The sequence below is a fragment of the Ursus americanus genome, chromosome 13 (assembly GCF_024610735.1).
Source record: "Ursus americanus isolate L20-20 chromosome 13, mUrsAme1.1.p, whole genome shotgun sequence".
Lineage (NCBI taxonomy): Eukaryota > Metazoa > Chordata > Mammalia > Carnivora > Ursidae > Ursus > Ursus americanus.
In genome coordinates this window covers 61,448,864-61,467,485 of record NC_142139.1, presented here as the reverse complement: position 1 = coordinate 61,467,485, position 18,622 = coordinate 61,448,864, and the positions used below count along the sequence as shown (strand labels likewise).

At 42.8% G+C, this 18,622-nt stretch overlaps 1 protein-coding gene across 3 annotated transcripts in view; it reads left to right on the top strand.

Annotated features, from left to right (window-relative positions):
- The first annotated feature begins 263 nt into the window (after positions 1-263).
- The window catches only part of FDFT1 (farnesyl-diphosphate farnesyltransferase 1), a 33,301-nt gene continuing 14,942 nt past the window's right edge, over positions 264-18,622 (top strand). Inside the window, exons 1-5 of one of the 3 annotated variants that reach the window (XM_045799409.2) lie at positions 264-448; positions 9,368-9,465; positions 10,383-10,566; positions 15,653-15,781; positions 18,183-18,374. In XM_045799409.2, the coding sequence (XP_045655365.1) occupies positions 350-448; positions 9,368-9,465; positions 10,383-10,566; positions 15,653-15,781; positions 18,183-18,374 (702 nt within the window). In that variant the 5' untranslated portion in view covers positions 264-349. Of the gene's footprint in view, positions 449-8,973; positions 9,466-10,382; positions 10,567-15,652; positions 15,782-18,182; positions 18,375-18,622 lie in introns of those variants that run through there. The other 2 variants (XM_087866589.1, XM_045799408.2) reach the window with 2 other exon arrangements.

The following is an 18,622-nucleotide window of genomic DNA, read 5'->3' as shown; positions in this document are numbered from 1 at the left end:
ACCAATCCCGCTCGCCCGCCCCTTTCTCTTCTCCAATTAGCTTAGAGGGTATGGTCGTCACGCCAGCCTCATCCTACCGCCGGTTGGCCGGCGTCTTCCTGGGGCGAGCGGTCCTAGCCAATCAGAGCCCGTCAGTCCACCCCGCGAGGCCACGAGAAGTGGAGCGAGAGCCGGAGACCCGTTGGGGGGGCGGGGAAGTGGGCGTGGCGCCCCGCTCTGGGCCCGCCTCTGCTCCGCCCCAGTCGTCGCGCCTTCTGGTTTTAATCCTTCGTTGAGTGCCGGCCGGTGTCTTCCAGAGGTGTGCGGGTATTGAGCGCCCAGCCCCGGCAACCTGCCGCCTGCCGCCAGCATGGAGTTCGTGAAGTGCTTGGGGCGCCCGGAGGAGTTCTACAACCTCCTGCGCTTCCAGATGGGGGGCCGGCAGAAGGTGATACCCAAGATGGACCAGGTGGGTCGAGCATCCTTGCATCCCGGCTGGGGCGGGGCGGCTGCGCGCGCTGCCGCGGCCTAGGGCCTGACCGGCAGGCCCCACAATCGAGGGCGAGGGGCGCGGCGAGCGAGTGCCAAACGCCTCCGGGGTAGCAGACCCCCACCCCTTCTGGCGGCCCCACCCGCCCAGCCTGGTTCCGCTTTCCTTACCCCAAATCCCGCGCAGCTGGCCGACGTCCCTAAGGCGGGCCTCCTCTTCCCGCCCCCACCCTCCCTCAGGTGATGGTCTTGATGCTTAAAATGTTTCTGTTCTTTCAAGACATTGGTTGTCAGGTAGTTTTTCTTCATATTTCCTTCTGCCCTGGAGCATTGATATTTATCGGTGTCTTAATAGGTGGTTGCAAAATTGAGATTATATGGGTAGATTAAGTGGGAGAGAACGTGTGAGAGAATTTCATGAAGGGAATGAACTATGCAGATATGGCCACAGTACCTTTTCGGGAATGAAACCTTGCTCATCTTTCCAGTTTTCGGTTACACTTTCAAAAGCTTCCCTCACTATCCTGCAGCCTTATCAATCCCTATTTCTCAGTCCTTCCTCGGTTTTTTATAACATATTTACTCTTACAAGTTCTTATTAGTTATCTGTATGTCTGTTGATTAGCAACGTTGGTCTCTTGAAGGCCAAACTTGGTTTTATTTACTTCTATTTCATCTGCCTCATTCTTGTATCCTTTGCTAAATGAATGCTTGTTTACAAAGGTATTTATTAATACAAGAAAATTATTCTTAAGTGATAAATGAATGGACACATTCAGCTGAATATGTGGATTATATCAAAACTTTTAAATTCTTTTCTCCAATGGGGACATCACAAGGACTATTCTTTGTTTTAATGTACTCTTAATTGGTGTCCTTTATTAAACCACTTTAATTTCTCATCAGAAAAAAATTCTTCTCTTTCCCTCATAACTCAGGATCCTTCTCATCCTTCAAGGTCTAGCTTCAGTAAGTGCCACTTCTAGTCACCATTCAGCGGACAGTTTTGGACACCTGTTCTGTGCTAGGTGTTATGCTGTGTGCCCCATGGCAGGATGGCATGTATAGACAAATAATACTTACAAAGAGCTCACCATCTTGTCAGGTCAATAAAATATTACCAGATTGTTCATGGAAAATTCAGGTAGGCACCATAACAAGTTACCTGTGAAACTCCCTCCACCATTTTCTCTGGTACTACCTGTAACAGTCCCATAGCCTTGTATTGTGGTTATTTGTGTATTGCTTTTATGATCCGCAAATCCCTTTCAGTTTTAAGATTCTATATTTGATTCTGGACTTTTAAGCTGTTCGGATATAGGAATCTTGTTCCATGTCCCTTTAGTGAATTAATGAATAAAAGGTGGATGCACTACCCTAGAAACCTCTAGTTTTTTAAACAAGCTAAACTTAAGTAACTGTGGCAGAATATAGTAAATGCCATCAGGAAGTTTACAGTAGGGAAAACTCAGTTCTGGTTGGGATAGGGGATTCATCTTTTGGGGGATGCCTAAAGGAATTACAACTTTACATTGCTCCTGTGCCTTGCTCAATAGATGTTTAATTAGAGATTCTTACTACGAGTTTTTGGAGCTTTCCTGAAATTATTTGCAAATATTTATGTTATTGCGCATTTGTGTGTTTTGAGGGGAGAACAGTGGAACATATTCTTCCAGGGATCTGTGCTCTAAAACAGATAGTCAGTGCTTTATAATCCAGTTTGTACAGTCTCCTGAACACCTCCTCTGACAGGTAGTTCACTACCTCTGGAGACTTGCCCACTCCATCCCCAGACAGTTTTGGATTTTAGGAAGCGTTACCTTACAGTAAGCTGACCTTTTTTCACTCTGTTCTCCCTCTGGAACCAGAGTTTCATCCTTGTTGTGTAATATAGCACTTGACATATTTTAAGAGAACTCTCATATTCTCTGTGAATACTGATATTCAAGCCAAATGTTTTATGTTCTTCCTTTAGTTATCATTATCTGTTACTCTTTCCAGACCATTTACCAACCTGGTGTCTCTCCTTTTGAAGTCTAGTGTTCAAAGTTGAACAGTACTCTTTCAGTCTGGTCATTTCAGAACTTTAAATTCCTTTCTTATGGATGCGTATTTCTATGTAATGTAGTTTAAGACTACTTTCACTTTAAAAAATATATTTTAATTATAAAATATTTCAAGCAAATAGAAAAATATTGAAAATACTGTAACCAGTTTGTGTCTATTTCCAAGATTAGATGTATAGTGTTTGCTGTATTTGCTTCATCTTTTTTTTCCTTAAGAAATAAAACGGCCATGTACAAATAAAGTCCTTTTCCGCGTCCCACCTCCCCACCACATCAGTGTTCCCTATCTTTTTTAGGTAGTCTCATCATGCTGTGGACTTAGAATTGTGGTCAGTCAGATCCCTAATTGCCTTGCTCGGGATAATTTCTTCCATTCTGATGCCCTGCTGAGAGACTTTTTAAACCTAGATCATTACCTTTTAGATAAAGAGTATCATAATAATGGCTAACATTTTTTGAGCTCTTACAATGTACCAAGCACTATTTTATATACCTCCTTACATCTATTATTTAAACATCACAGTAACCTTATAAGGAAGGTACTATTATTTTTCCCGTTTTGTAGATGTAGAACAGAGGCATAGAGAGGCTAATTAATTGCCTGGGGTCCAGTTATTCAGGGGTAGAGCCTCTCTTTGACCTTGGCTGTCTGTCTGCATAGCTCACTGTCTTACCCCCACTGTGCTGCTTGTCATTCAAATGATGGACCAGACCACACTGAAAGAGTACTGTTGAACTTTGAACACTAAACTTTAAAACGAGAGATGCCAGGTTGGTAAATGATTAAGCGGAGGAGACACATTAAGCAGAGGATGTCCAGAGTCAGCTAAAAATTGACACACTTCCGTGTGATGGACACAGAGTGGAAAATGCCCACCCTGAGTATGTTCACAGTCTCATGGAGAATAAATAGATGTCCCAAAAGTCAGATAACCTAGGAAGTGCCAAGTAATCTTAAGAACATTTTGCTTTCAGGAAATTTTAGCAAAATGAGGAAATGCCTTCAAGCAAAAGGTTTTTAGAAAACACAGGAAAAGTGCTTTGTAAGGTACTAGATTTAATTTAGTAGGGAGGCTCCTCAGTTGAAAAAGCTACTGTGAGTTTTATAGAGGACTGACCATGACCTGTATGGAGTGATGAGAAAACCAACCTGGAATTGAAGAACACAAGCTAGAAGTATAAAGTTCAGTAAGGGCATGTGGGAGTCCAAAAGCTGAGCTCTAAGCAGTGAAGCAGGTAATGGTTAAGAGCAGAACGATGATATGATGAAAGCAACGTTTTTGGAACACGAATTTGGCAAGTGAGTGGGATTAGGAAGAAATTATATTGTGAGTTAGACTAATAAAATTAATAATGATAATAACCATGTGCTAATAACAACAGACCGCATTTATTGAGTTTTTATGTTTGCCAGGCAGTATGCTAAGCTCTGTTATCTCCAGCGTATCAGTTAACTTTCATTGAGTAACAAACCCATGCCTAAACTAGAGATTGGGTGCACAACTGTGTGAATGTATTTAACACTACTGAACTGTATACTTAAAAGTGGTTAAGATGGTAAATTTTATGTTATGTATATTTTACCACAATTTAAAAAAAAAGCAATTTAGTAATTTAAAATACCAACAACTTGAGTTCACAGTTCTCTGGGAGAGCTGAGGAGTTCTACTGGTCTGGGCCAGTTTGGTTGCTTTCTTCTGGGTTTGCTCAGCTGGCTGGCCGGGTTGTGGCTAGACAGTCTGGTGTTTGGCAGACTGTAGGCTGGACCGTTAAGGGAAGACTGGGCCATATGTGTCTCATCATCTGCAGGCTAGCCCTGGGGTTCCACATGGCAGCTGGAGTTTTCAAGCCAATGCTTGAGTCACATTTGGTGCTGTCTCATCGGCCAGAAACAGCCACAAGGGAGCCCAGATTCAGGGAGGCAGAGAGAGACCCCATACCTTGATGGAAAGAGCCACAAACTTTTGTGGCCCTTTTGTAACTCATCACACTTAGTCTATCTTGACAACAACCTTAAAGCGACAAGCACTATTATTACGGCTCTTTTTCCAGGTTAGCAAACAGTGGCATAAAGTAATCAGATAACTTGTTCAAGTAGTGGTTCCAGGGTGCACACCCAGGCTACTCTGACAACCTCCATGCTCCCGGTTTGGAGGCTGCCTGCAATGAAGAGCTCAGGTTTGGCCCCAGACAGCTGATCGGATCCCAGCACTGTCAAACGTGCTCCTGGCACATCGCAGACACTCTATAATTCCTAGTTCCTTTCTTCCCTTCCCAACCTGGTGTATAATAGCTTCCATCCTTCCCTCCCCCCCTTCTTCCCCCCTTCCTTCCTTTAAAAATTTGTGACCACCAATTGCGTGGCAGATAATGTCTCAGGTGCTAGAGATACAAGAGTGAACAAGATCGGTGAAGACCTTGCTTTTATGAAACTTACTTACATTCTGAAGGAAGACAGAATGAAGAAAAAGCAGTTGACCCTGAAACAATATGGCTTTGAACTGTGTAGATATACATGGATTTTTTTCTGATAAATACAGTACATACTGTAAATGTATTTTCTTTTTTTATTTTCTCTTTTCTCAAGCTTGCTGTATTGTAAGAATACAGTATATAACATACAAAATCTAAGTGTTAATCGACTGTTATCAGTAAGGCTTCTGCTCATGGCAGGCTATGAGTAGTTAAGTTTTGGGGGAGTAAAAGTTATACGCAGATTTTTGGCTGTGTGGTGGTCCATGCCCCTTATCCCCACATTGTTCAAGAGTCTATTGTATGTAATATTTCAGGTGGAGGGGGGTAAATACTACAAAGAAAAATAATAGCAGGGCAAAGGATCTGAGTGTCTAAAGTCAGGGGACACAATTTATAGGGTTGTGATTTGGGTCCAGAAACTTCTCTGAGACTCATTTTCCTCTCTATAAAATAGGACTTTTGGAGAAAATGGTAGTGTTGGTTATCACCCCTAGAGAGAGAAGTGGTAAGGGGTAGGAGAGAGACTTTCCATACAATAATCCCTTGATTTTTTTTTTAAGTGAGACTCTTAGCTCTATGATTTGATGAACAATATAGTACAATATTATTTGTTTTGTTGCTCGCAGTTTTTTTGAGTCCTAAAAGCCCCAAGAGCCATTAAAAAAGAAAATGGTTGAATATAGAGGAAACATAGGAACACATATTTTCTTTCACTTAACATGATCTTAGTTTCTCTCTCTCTCTTTTTTAAGATTTTATTTATTTGAGAGAGTGAGCAGGAGCAGGGGGAGAGGGTGGAAAGAGGGAGAAGCAGATTCCCCCTTGAGCAGGGAGCTTGATGCCAGGCTTGATCCCAGGACCCTGAGATCATGACCTGAGCGGAAGGCAGAGGCTTAACCGGCTGAGCCACCCAGGCGTCCCCTTTCACTCTTAAGTAACAAAGAAACTGGGGGAAAATGTGCACTTAGCAGATATTGATGGCTGACTATTTCTATCACAGAAGGATTTGGCTGTAGGAATTTAGGGTTCAGTAAACTTGATTTCTACTGAATTTTTAGGAGCCGATCCATAAATCAGGTCATGCTGCCGCCTGCAAGTTGTGTGATCACTCACAGGGCACATCATGGAAAAAGCAGGTGTTTTATATCATGCATTTCTGGCCTCTCTTAAGTCTAAATCCTGACTCTTAGCTGAATAACTTTTGGTAACTTAACCTCCAGGCAACAGTTTCTTCATATATAAAATAGAGATACTAATCACAGTTCCTGAACCACGATTTCTCAACTTGGAAATGGTCTGAAAATGAGGAGTGTTTTCCTAAATCTCACTCAAAGTCATTTGACAGCAAACCTGCCCCGACTTGAAGTGATCCTGGCTTAGTATAAATATTCAAATGTTTTGCTGAAGAAATATTAACAGTTAATTATGGGATATTACTCCATAGCAGTTGGGGCTGTATATTCATCTTATTGCCTATTTCCTAAAGCGCTAAAAATTCTGAATTCTGCCATACATCTGGCCATGAAGTTTGAATGAAAGTGAATATAGGTCTGTAATACCTTCCTTAAAGGGTTTTGTAAGAATAAAAAGTAATATTTGTATTGTGCTTGGTATGCAGTAGCTGCCCAGTAAACGGTAGTTATTAATCTTACTGTTAAACATAAATTTGGTTATTTGGGGGGTTTCTCCCCATTCTGAGGAACCTGCATTGAAGTCTGAAGGAAAAATGTGGGAATGGTTGGTAGCTGTTCACCTGTGGGACTGTCTTTCCTGGGAGTCCCAGTCTGGGAGTTCAGCCTTGCTCTTCTAGCCATTGCACAGTCTTCCTCCAAATGCCCTTCATCCCTGTTTTTCTCTCACTTGAGAGTTCTTGGGAGTGTGCGGGAGTGTGCTTCATGTCACACAGCAGTGGGAAGCATCAGGAGGCTCTAGAGACAGGCAGCAGTTAGCTCTGGTCTTTTTTCCACCCTCTCCTCCCTGCCAGCGCATGGGAATCAAGCAGTGGAAATTTTCATAGTGAGTCAAGTTCTCCAGTGCTTAATAGTTCTGTCTTCCTGTATCGTCCTGGTAATTTGAGGAAATTACTGTTATGGAGTGAGGAACTGAAGCAAATAGGTGACAGGAAAAAGAATGGTGAGGGAAGGCGACAGGGAAGGGATTTATGGACCTTGCTCATTTTCAGAGTGGAGGTGTGTTGATAAGCAGGGCTTGTATTCCTTAAGGTTGTTGCTCTTCAAAAACCTGTCCAGCTTTTATTGGAGCTCATGGTTAGAAGTCAGCCCCCAAACCATTAGTTGTAGCGGAGGATTAAAACGCTGGGCAATGCGGTGAAAGGAATCACTGTGACCTGGTAACAACGGTTCCTGTGAAGAGCTGCCATAGAGCTCAGTAATACCTGTTATTCTGTGTCTTACTTGATTGCAAAGCCTGGCCTCTCCACACTGGAGAGCGAAGGAGATGGTGAATGGTTTTTAAATACTCTGAACAGGAGCATGTGGGTGGCTCAGTTGGTTAAGTGTCTGCCTTTGGTTCAGGTCATGACCCAGGAGTCCGGCTCCCCCCCCACCTCAGCTTAGCGGGGGTCTGCTTCTCCCTCTGCCTCTGCTGTTCCCCCTGCTTATGCACTCGCTTGCTTGCTCTCCGTCAGATAAATAAAATGTCTTAAAAATAAATAAATACTCTGAAGATATTCATTTATTCATCAAACCTTCACTGAGTATATTTATATGCCAGACACTGCATGAAATGATTTTACTAATATATGGTGCTCAGTAAACATCAATTTTTACTAATCATTTTTTATTGAACATGGCAAGGAAATGAAATTCTCATGATTATGTGATTTTTTTTAAAGCTTTACTCTTGGTAATATGATATGCATCCATGATAGGAAATTGAGGAAATAATATACATATAAAAAAAACATGGGTCCACTAGGGTCCAAGGTTCACTGTTAACATTCTAAAGCGACTGCAGTATTTCCCACCAGTGGATATGCCATATGTATATTTTTAACCACTCTTCTGTTAGATATTTCAAATGTTTTCGTTCTTTTAAAAAGAGAGGGATACCGCGGGCTGGCAGGATATATGGGAACTCTGTACTTTCCACTCAGTTTTCCTCTGAACGTAAAACAACTCTAAAATTAAAGTCTGTCTAAAACAAACACACAGCAGTTCTTTCAGCTATGCTTGCTTTGAAACTATGGCTTTTTTTTTTCCTGGAAAAAACGATTCTTGTTTTCCTTAGGGAAGAGTAAAGTTCAGAAAGCAGCTCATTATAGCTCACTAATTTGAAAGAGAAAGAGGATTAGAAATCTTAAAAGTAATAGCTTTCAGGAGGATAGAAGACATTTAAGAGGTGTTAAAGAAAAGTCAGAGGTGGACAGTAGTTAAAGCAGTAAAAACAGGTTTTATTCAGAATAGCCATTGCAGTAGGAGAAAAGAGACCTCAGTATAGAACTGGGCTCAATATTGAATACAACAAGTAAAAGTGGGAATTTCTAGCCAAGGAGCAGAGTGGAGGGGTCGGTGGATGGAAAATAACGAAGGTGGAACATTTGGGGTGAGGGCCATTCTCGCCAAACGACCTAACCTAACGGGATTCCCGCTGGAGGCAGACCAGAGCGATGGGATAATGGGGAATGAGGAACCCTGCCGGACCAGGCGGGGTGATCAGTAGCAGGATTCTTGCTAAAATTGGGCGATGCAGGGATAGACATAGAAGTACAAGAGTGGAGGGTTCAGTGGAGCCAGACTAAAGTTTGGTGAAGGAAAGATTCTGGCACCAGGAGGAAGAGCCAGCTTCTCAGAGTGACCTGGGCTCCGCTAGCTACCGGTGGGTTCCGGGAACAAGGGGAAGACTTGGAGGGAGGCACCGGTGGCGAAGGGGTGGCAGGCGGGTGGGGGGGGCAGGGGGCGGGGCGGGACAGGGGCGGGGTTGACCTCCGTCCCCAGTTGGGGGGCGGGGCAGGCCACCCGCGAGCCTGCAGGGGTGGAGGGAGAGCCTGCCCCGCCCCTCGGGGGCGCCTCCCAGCCCCGCTCGGGTCTATGGAGGAAAAACTCTACGCAGGCCCTACGATTCCCATGGCCGTGGCCGCCTGCGGCACCAAGGCCATGTCCCTGTTCAAGCGGACGTTAGTTCTGAGCCCCACCGCGGCACCCCGAGGCACGGGCACGGGCGCAGGCTCCCCGCCGCGCGGCTGCCCCTTGTCTCCCGCCGCCTGGCCGTCCAAGGACTGGTCGCGGGGAGAGGGCGTCTGCGGCAGGCTGCGGACCCCGCCGGCAGCTGGCCGCCTGCCCCAGTCCCACTCCTGCTCGTCCACATCTCCCACCTCCGTGTGTCTTCTCTGCCCCCAGGACTCGCTGAGCAGCAGCTTGAAAACTTGCTACAAGTATCTCAATCAGACCAGTCGCAGTTTTGCAGCTGTCATTGAGGCGCTGGATGGGGAAATGCGGTGAGTGGCCAGACAGCTCCTTTTCACTTGGGGGAGGAGAGCTTTTCCCGGGGACATTGAGCCGCTCGAGGCTACTTTCTGACAGCCCCTAGCGTTGCAGTCTCCGCTGTGGCTCAGCTAGAGCGTGCCCCACCAGAGTGAAGGAAATGTTCTGGTTGGAACACCCATGTGTTTACTTTAGAATGCCCTTCCAGGCACTTTGCCATCTAATAGTGTCCCTGTGGGCCCAGCTCTTTCAGGGAAGCGGGGTGGAATCGGGGTGGGGGATGGTGGTGTTTATTAACTTTTTTTAGTCCTGGCAGCTGAACCTGTCTCTGAGTAGGTCATGCATTTTTCTTGGCTTCACCATGCTACTTTGCAATTCTAGTATATGGGGTTAATTCTAATGAAGTTGCTTTTTTTTTTTTTTAAAGTTTTATTTCAGTAATCTCTGTACCCCACCTGGTGCTCAAATTTAGGACTCCTGACTGAACCAGTCCAAGCTGCTTCTGGGCAGATTCATACATGAACCTAGACCAATTGCCTTTGTGTATGATAGTATTTATACTGAAAAGTTACTGTGTCTTTTGACTATATTTTTTATCTGCAAAAATAGTTCCATGTAAACACTTGGCCTGTTGATCGTTGTACATTTGTTCTGTGTTTGTTAAATGTAACTCATTCTGGAAGTAGTTGTGACATCCAGCTGGTAGGGTTTTATTTTAATTTTGTTTTTTCTGAATAAACCACTGAAGTTCATTGTTCCCATCCAAGAAAGGAAAACTAAGATGTCTCGCTGAGTACAAAAACCTTTGGCTATCCTTTCATAGTTCTTTAGAGGTAGGGCTGTAGGAGGGTTTGCATAAATGACGTGTATTTTAAAATAAATATCTTGGAACGTTTGTCCCGTTATATTAATAGTTATTCCGTTTTTACAGCCATGCCGTATGCATATTTTATCTGGTCCTCCGAGCTCTGGACACTCTGGAAGATGACATGACCATCAGTGTAGAAAAGAAGGTTCCACTGCTACACAACTTTCACTCTTACCTTTACGAACCAGACTGGCGGTATATGGAGAGCAAGGAGAAGGATCGGCAAGTGCTAGAGGACTTCCCAACGGTAGCGGAATTACAGCTCTCTTCTGCGTGTGGTTGTTTGTATAACTGATGATGTAGTTGTCAGCCACCCCTCATCCCTGTAGAGAACAGCAAAATAAGCAGTGTGAGGGCAGCGTAATCTAATGTGATGGGTAAGAACTCCGGTAGCCGAGACTCTGAAGCCACACTGCCTGGGTGGGAATCCCATCTCTTCCAGTTATTACCTGGTGCGGAGTGATGTGTCCTGTGTAAACGTCAGTTTCTCCATTTATAGAGATAATAACAGTACCTGCCTCATATTGTTGTGAGGTTTAAAAGAGTCAAGATAGTCCAGTGTTTCTTCCTTTGGAAAAATACATTCTAATTCCAGCGTTGTAAAAGTTGGATTCTCAGGCTCGCTCACAAAACCTGTTGCCTATCTAATACAGCCTGAGTGTAGAGGGCTGCTGGCTTCTGGTACCCTTAGCCTGGTAACATGGATATACTGTTCAGGATGGGTCCAGCTGGGGGAAGGACCGAAGCAGGGTGATCTTCTGTCACTTACAGCTGTGTGAACCTGGACAAGTTCCTAAGTTTCTCTGCCTCAGCTTCCTCATTTGTAAAGTTAGAGCTCTGAGGATTGATAAGTTCGTATGTATAAAGTACATAGAGGAGTGCCTGCTATATTCTAAGTATTCTATATATATTAGGTATTCAGTCCATTCCGTTGGACTAAAGTGGGTTGTGATTAAAATCTTGAGTTTTAGAAAATTGGCAAGGTTATGTTATATATGTGACTAGGTCTTACTTTTCAGGAATTTGCGTGTCTTATCACACAAATAAGTACTTCTTTCATATCTCATAAATAAAAGGTTGATTTAGTGAAGTCTCATGTTCTCTAATAGACCAAAGAAGCCCTTCTTTTTGTACGCAGTTGCCAGAATTTGGGGAAAAGAATAGTCCTCATGTGGCCGTTGCTACTGAAACAGATCTATATTCCTGAGTGGGGAAGGGAGGAATCCACCTGATACAAAAGAATGTTTGAGAGACTTCTTTGGATCAAGGGCTATTTCAGATTACTGAGATGATGTCTTTGCAGTCAGAGATAAAAATAAAAGACAATAAAGTTCAAACCAAAAGAAAAAAACCTGTGAGGAGTAATTAGATGGAGCTGATACAGTACAATACAGTAGAAAAGAAGAAAAAGGAAAAAGACCTGTGAAGAAGAATTAGATGGGGAATGAGAGAGCTCACCTAGAGAAGGTACCAGTGATTTTGGCTCTCCCAGGACATCTCTCACGTGACCAGAGGCTGGGTGTCCTCTGACTGGAAATCTGGGGCCATTCACTGATGAGCTTGTGAAACTCTGCTAACACAGAGGAAGTGCTGCAAACAGGGTCCCATAGCATTTATAACTGATGTGTATTCTCACTTAAAAAAGTTGTATTCTAGCTAGAGCCTCCAAAACCAAAAAACCCTTCCAAACTATTTCCGAATTGGGTAGATTCATAACAAATACTTTCTAGTCATGGACTAAAGGTCATCGGTATTTTAAAAATCAAGGCAGCCCTACCCACTCAGCCAAAATGAGAGAATATGAAAATGTGTGAATGTCAGAATAATTTGGGGGGGGTATAGCTAGTAAATGTTTAGCTAATATTTCAATATGCTTAGAAAACCAAAGTCTTCTTTATAAAGAATTACTGCATTCCAGTGGAAAAACAACAGTTTGTTCAAGCAAATTTCAACATGAAATTGATCTTTTCCTGTGTTGGGTAGTAGGGTGAAAGCAGAAAGATACTCCCCTCCTGAGAGCAGAGACTCCCCCTGGCAGTGTAGAAGGGAGCAGAGGGCACAGGCCAGGCATCACTATTTCGCTGGTGTTAACCTTTTATATCCTTAAGAATGTGAAACATATGAAGCTATGTGTTTCGTGAGGATGTAACTTTGAATTGGAGGTCCTTTCAGCCTGTCCTTCCGGTTGAGATAGGAATATATGAAAAGTCATAGTGTCTTATTTTCGTAGGGAATGCTTTGTGCACCTGCTGATCTGTCCCAGCATCTCCTTGAGACAGGATGCACAATTTGAAGGGTAGTGCAGTCTTCTTGGGTTAGGTGTACCGTCGGTTTTGGGCGAGGTCCTAAGGCAGAACAGATAACTTGGACTCACTCACACAATACTGCTCTTAGACTGAGGTAAGAAGCCCCCCCCCCTCCTGGCCTCTCACTTTAGAGGGCCCTACTCAAAGAGGTGAGGGGTCCCCAGGGCCATGGGAGTGTGCCTGCCCAGAGCTTATGCAGCTCCCCTTCTAGACTATGTTCTGGCTGTGTGGAATTCCCTGCCCTCGATTCCCTGAGCCTACTTCCTGGGTTTGCAGTCTGTTTCCTCAGGTCTGTCTTCTCCAGGATGAACCATATACCAGCGATCCTGCCCCTAGGCCTTCTGGTGCTAGACAGAGCTGGGAGTGGGAAGGCCAGGGTGCAGGCTGGGAGCTGGGGATCAGCAGTCTCTGCTCTGCTGCATTTTGGAACAAAGCCCTGAGAGAAATTTAAATTCACATCTGAGTCTTTCAGGGTGTGGTGAAGGTGTCTTTGTAAAAGCCCGAGAATAGCGCATACTGTTTAACAAGTTACTAGTGTGGGGCGCCTGGGTGGCACAGCGGTTAAGCGTCTGCCTTCACGCTCAGGGCGTGATCCCGGCGTTACGGGATCGAGCCCCACATCAGGCTCCTCTGCTGTGAGCCTGCTTCTTCCTCTCCCACTCCCCCTGCTTGTGTTCCCTCTCTCGCTGGCTGTCTCTATCTCTGTCAAATAAATAAATAAAATCTTTAAAAAAAAAACAAAAAAAAAACAAGTTACTAGTGTGACTGATAATTTCAAGATTTTGAGCCAGTACGGTATGTGGGCCTCCATTTGTGCTCTTGTCCCGGGCCCCACAGACTTCAGGCATAAGCCTAGACAAAGTATTCTCACCAAGTGAGCCCTTCCTCAATGTGTGTGCATTGAAATTGAACCTGGTGTTTCATGCTTTAGTGGTCATTAGTTGGTATCGTTTGAAGCCAGGCTTTCTAGAGCTTTCACTGTATATTATGGATTAGATTAGAGTGTATCTTTTTCACCTGGTACTGGTGGAAACTGGTGGTCTTGGAGATCTACCCTTAAACACAACTTAAGGAATAGCATAGGGTTATTTTTAAATGCTAATAGCAATGATAACATACATTTATTGAGCTATGAATTAGTTATGAAATATATTTCATTATTGATTTACTATTTGTATTATTTTATGGTAATGTAGTTTTAACATTTAATCACTGGCATACTTTTCTGCTCTTTTAAAAATTGGTTAAAAACAATGAAACTATTGGTTTTTCCAGAAAAAAAAAATGGTTGAAAACAGAATTTTGCATATAAGGGAAGAAGGTAGAATTACCCAGTGTTTGGTCATACCATCAACGTCCTGAAGTTCATAGGAAATTTTTATTTGTAGGTGAATGGAAGTGTCCTGCACCTTTGACCCCTACTTGGTATTTGATCCTCCTCCATTATGCTAGTGGATTCACCATGATATCCTTCCTTCGTGTACTTGAGTCACCAGAGAGTGACTTAAGCCCCTACAAATCTACTGTAGTTGTCGAACAATTACCTGGAGGGACAGTAAAAAGGCCTTGTGGTTCATTTCACTCGGCAGAGCTCGTCACTCCTACAGAGTCGTGAAATTGGGTGCCTAGTGTGGAGGAGTCAGCAGGGCTCTCTCCCTCCTTCCCGTGTCTGGGAAAACATCACTTTTCCCTAGGTATTTTTGTTTCCATTTTTTTTGCATTAGATAATAAGTCCCCAAAAGTTGTTGAAGGGGATTGTTCTCATTCAGCAGTGAAGTGTTTACTTCATTTTGGAGTAACCTAATTCAGAATCAAGCCACTCCTCCCCCCACCTCACCGGGCTTTGCTCTCTTAAATAGAATGACCTAGTCCAGGGTCTGTTGAAAGAATGGGGTCATAGGGAGATTTCAGGGATTCAGATACCCTTTCATACAGTTGCTCATTTGTTTCAATCCACAATAGGAAGGACATTTTGGCTGTCTTGGAACAACTATTCTGGAAAGAACAGCATTGTGGAAAGACTGGGTTAATTTTATGGATTGTGGGGGAGTTTCACAGTTGATGTTGATCAGAGTAGTCCTAAGGTTTCTTAGGCTTCTGAATCGCTTTGGTGCTGTGTAACCAGCTGGTTTTCCCCTCAGGTCCTTAAATATAGGTGTTTCCTGAGGAAGCTTTTCTAACCTTTCTGTAGACATACACCAAGTATTTCTCACTTTTGATGCTTAATAAAGTCTGTTAACTTTTTTCAGTATTGTGTGTTGGCTCTAGTAATATTTTGCAGCATTTTAAGAAGTTTTGTGGTGTTTCTATACTGTATTTTGATCATCTAGAAATACTTCTTTAAACTTAAACAGGATGTTGTGCAATAGCAATGAATTTAAAACCCATCAGTACAATTTCTACATTAGAGCTCAGACAATGAAAAAAAAATGTTGGGTACCGTGCCTCAGATTGAGCTAAATTGAGTTGTTTAAGGAATTAAAATGTGTAGCCTTATAGTGGGGGAGACATTATAACTTCCTGATAGAAATTGGGAAATTGATGATAGAAAACGGTTGGCTGATCTCCTCAGTAGAATGTAAACTGTACTGGGGCTGAAGTTTCTGTTCCTTTCCAGGCTGTGTATCCCCAGTGCCTAGAACAAAGCTTGTGAAATAGGAAGTGCTTGATACATGTTTGCAGGAATGAGTCTTCCCTGTCATGAGGTTTGTCTGAAAGGAGGCGTTCTTCCTAAAATTCTTACATTTATGTCCACTTTATGTTGAAGCACCTCATTTATTATCTGTTGGAAAGATGAGTGTAGAGTGAGACTTTGATTTTCTTTTGAGTCTAGAAGCTTCAGCATTTTTAGATCCTTCTATTTTAACAATTATAACATTTCTGAGCTTATTATGCAATATGTAGAAAACTAGCACAGTTCTAATATTAATTCTACTATTGCTTTGTTTTATGATCTGTAGGTACCATGTTGGTTCCCAGTGTAAATATGTATTTCATATTTTCTGTTTTTTGTGATTTCCATTTCAGATCTCCCTCGAGTTTAGAAATTTGGCTGAGAAATATCAAACAGTGATTGTTGACGTTTGCCGGAAAATGGGATTTGGGATGGCGGAGTTTTTGGATAAACACTTAACTTCTGAACAGGAGTGGGACAAGGTCAGTGTTTACAAAGCAGCGTTGCTGTGTGGTGAGTAGGACAGAGCTGGCAGTATGCGCTGTGAAGTTCGGAGTGAGGAATAAAGTTGTCTACCGGTTCCAAACGTTCTGGTTTTACAACCCTCCAATGTAGCTTGAATGTCTCATCATAAACACTTAATAAAGGGGCTTATAGTTGAATGCTTGAAATAATCCCTGCCCTACGGAGTTTACCATTAAGTTAGGCCAAAGTGAATATAACCTGTCCCCGAGGTACAGATATGAAGCTTCTAAAAGTGCCTCTGACTTGCTGTGAAATTTTAAATAAATGGCCAAATTACTTCATGTAATATAGAGATACCCGAGGTTTTCACATCTTAACAATGTGTTTTTTGTTATTTACTTTCTTCCATTACTGAGTATGTGTGTATGTAGACACACCTTAGTATCTGAATCAATCTCCAGTTCCATCTTTGCACAAGATGACTTTTAAATTCCGTGCCAGCTTGACCCCATTTGTTGACGAGAAGTAGGTATCACTTAAACTGTTAAACTGTATGTGTGTTTCCTTTCCAAGTTAGGAGAATCCAGAGGTACTAACTTAGGATCGTAGGTGTGTTGTGCTGAGGAGTGAGTGCCTCTCCAGTACCTTACTTCTTCCTTTCCCATCATCTCCTTACACAATTAACACGATAGGAGAAGTTCCAAGTTTCTCGACCTCCCTCCCCAAGTTCATATGGCGGTTATAAACGAATCCGTGTGGGGATTAGCAGTGGGAGACCCTACGTGGATGAGATTGTCTTCCTCAGGAGACAGGGTAGCTGGAAAGGGCTGTGAGAGCAGATGATGTGGCAGATAAAATTATAATGGCTTTTCTTTGGCCCGAGTTTATTCCTGAGCAGCAGCTGTGGAGGATATTGGCCAGGGGAGGAGTGAGGGGGCAGGGAGAAAGTGCTTATCCAGACAAAGTGACCTAATTGACAATGGGGACTAAACTAAACATCAAAACACCGGATAGGAAAGGGGGGTCTTGCCGATTTTCCATAGGAAAGATGTTTGTGAGACTTCTTCATTTCCCCAGTGGAAGCAAAGACATTTTAAACATCTGAACTATGTGTGTATTTTGTATCTTTAATAGTGTTTAAGTTGGGATCTCAGAAGAGACTCAACTACATACATACTCCTTGGGTGAGTGTAGGTTCAAAGTCTGGCCTCTTAATCCTTCGATCCTCAAAATTTACTGGCAACATCTTTGGGGCTGCTGGCTTATGCTCTCCAAGTTAGCATGAGTGAGGTTGCTGTTGGAATTATTCATTTATGAATTTAAAGTTAAAGCTGAAACTCCTCCTGGCCGAAAATCAGCACTGGTTAGCTGCACAGTTGACTCCCTTTTCTGCCGTGCAGACCTATTCAGGAGACCCAATGATAGCTTGTTGAATACAAGTTCTGATTAGATGAAATTCAGTACTTTTAGTGATCCGCTCCGCCTACCCCCAACTTTGAAGGAAGAAGACTCCTTCCATTCTAGGAGTATTTCTATCCGAATAACTATTATCTTAAAATCTACTTTTCCTTGGGCAGCACTAAGGACATACTATGTTCTTTAATTTCTAGTAATTCTTTTTAAACTTCTTGTAGCTGTCTGCAGCTCATTTCTCTGTATATTTTAGCATATCTATACTCTTTCCAGATTCTTCCTTTCTTAGACCATATTTCAAGTACTTTTCTCTTTGCCATTTCATTCTGCCCTTTCATTAGTCTGGCTTTGTCTTACTTTCATCCAGAGCCCTCCTTTGGTCTTTCCCGAACTTTTACCCTTCCTAATGTCCACCCCAGAGTGTACCTTCTTTAACTGCTCTCCACTTCTTAAATTGTGTAATGGACATTCATTTTGTAAGAGTATTGCATTAAGTTGTCTTGGAATACTGTTTTCAGGAGAGGATAACTTTGAAAAACCACTTTTACAGGAAAAAAATTCTTTGACAATCAAGAATGACGTTTACCAAGATCTCTTTTGAGAAGAGGCAGTTTCAGCGAAGTTGTTAGAGCCTGCCTCATAAGCCAGACTGCCTGGCTTTGAGTCCCTGCCCTTTGTCTTCCAGATGAGTGATTTGGGGCAGTCAATTAACTAACCTCTGTCTGCCCTAGTTTGCACATCTGTAAAATGATGATGGTAATGATACATGCCTCATAAAGGTGTTTGTGAGGATTGAATATGCAGAGTGCTTAAAACAGTGGCAAGAACAGAGCCGTAGTACATATGTATATTTGTGTTTTTTAATCAAAATGAGATCTTGTACATTCTGTTTGGAAACTGTTTTGGGGTTTTGTTTTTTGGTTTTGGTTTTTTTTTTTTTTTTTTTTTTGTAGCTAATGGTCTTGGGTGTTTCCATTTTAGTAAATACTTCATCATTTCTTACAGTACTGTCACTATGTTGCTGGACTGGTGGGAATTGGCCTTTCCCGTCTGTTCTCAGCCTCAGAGTTAGAAGATCCCTTAGTTGGTGAAGACCTAGAGTGTGCCAATTCTATGGGCCTGTTTTTGCAGAAAACAAACATCATTCGTGATTATCTGGAAGACCAGCGAGAAGGAAGAGAGTTTTGGCCTCAAGAGGTAATAGATCTAGGGGATTTGGGAAAAATAATTTTAAATACTTTCTGAAAACAAAACAAATCTTTTGGTTGCAGGTGATAGATATGTGAATCAAACTACCTTAGACAATGTAAGAAAATGTATAAAACAGGTTAGGATTTAGTTTGCTTCATGGTAGACTGGCTAAATCCAGGGGTTCAGACTATATATAGTCATACACACACACACACACACACACACACACACACACACACACACACACACAAACT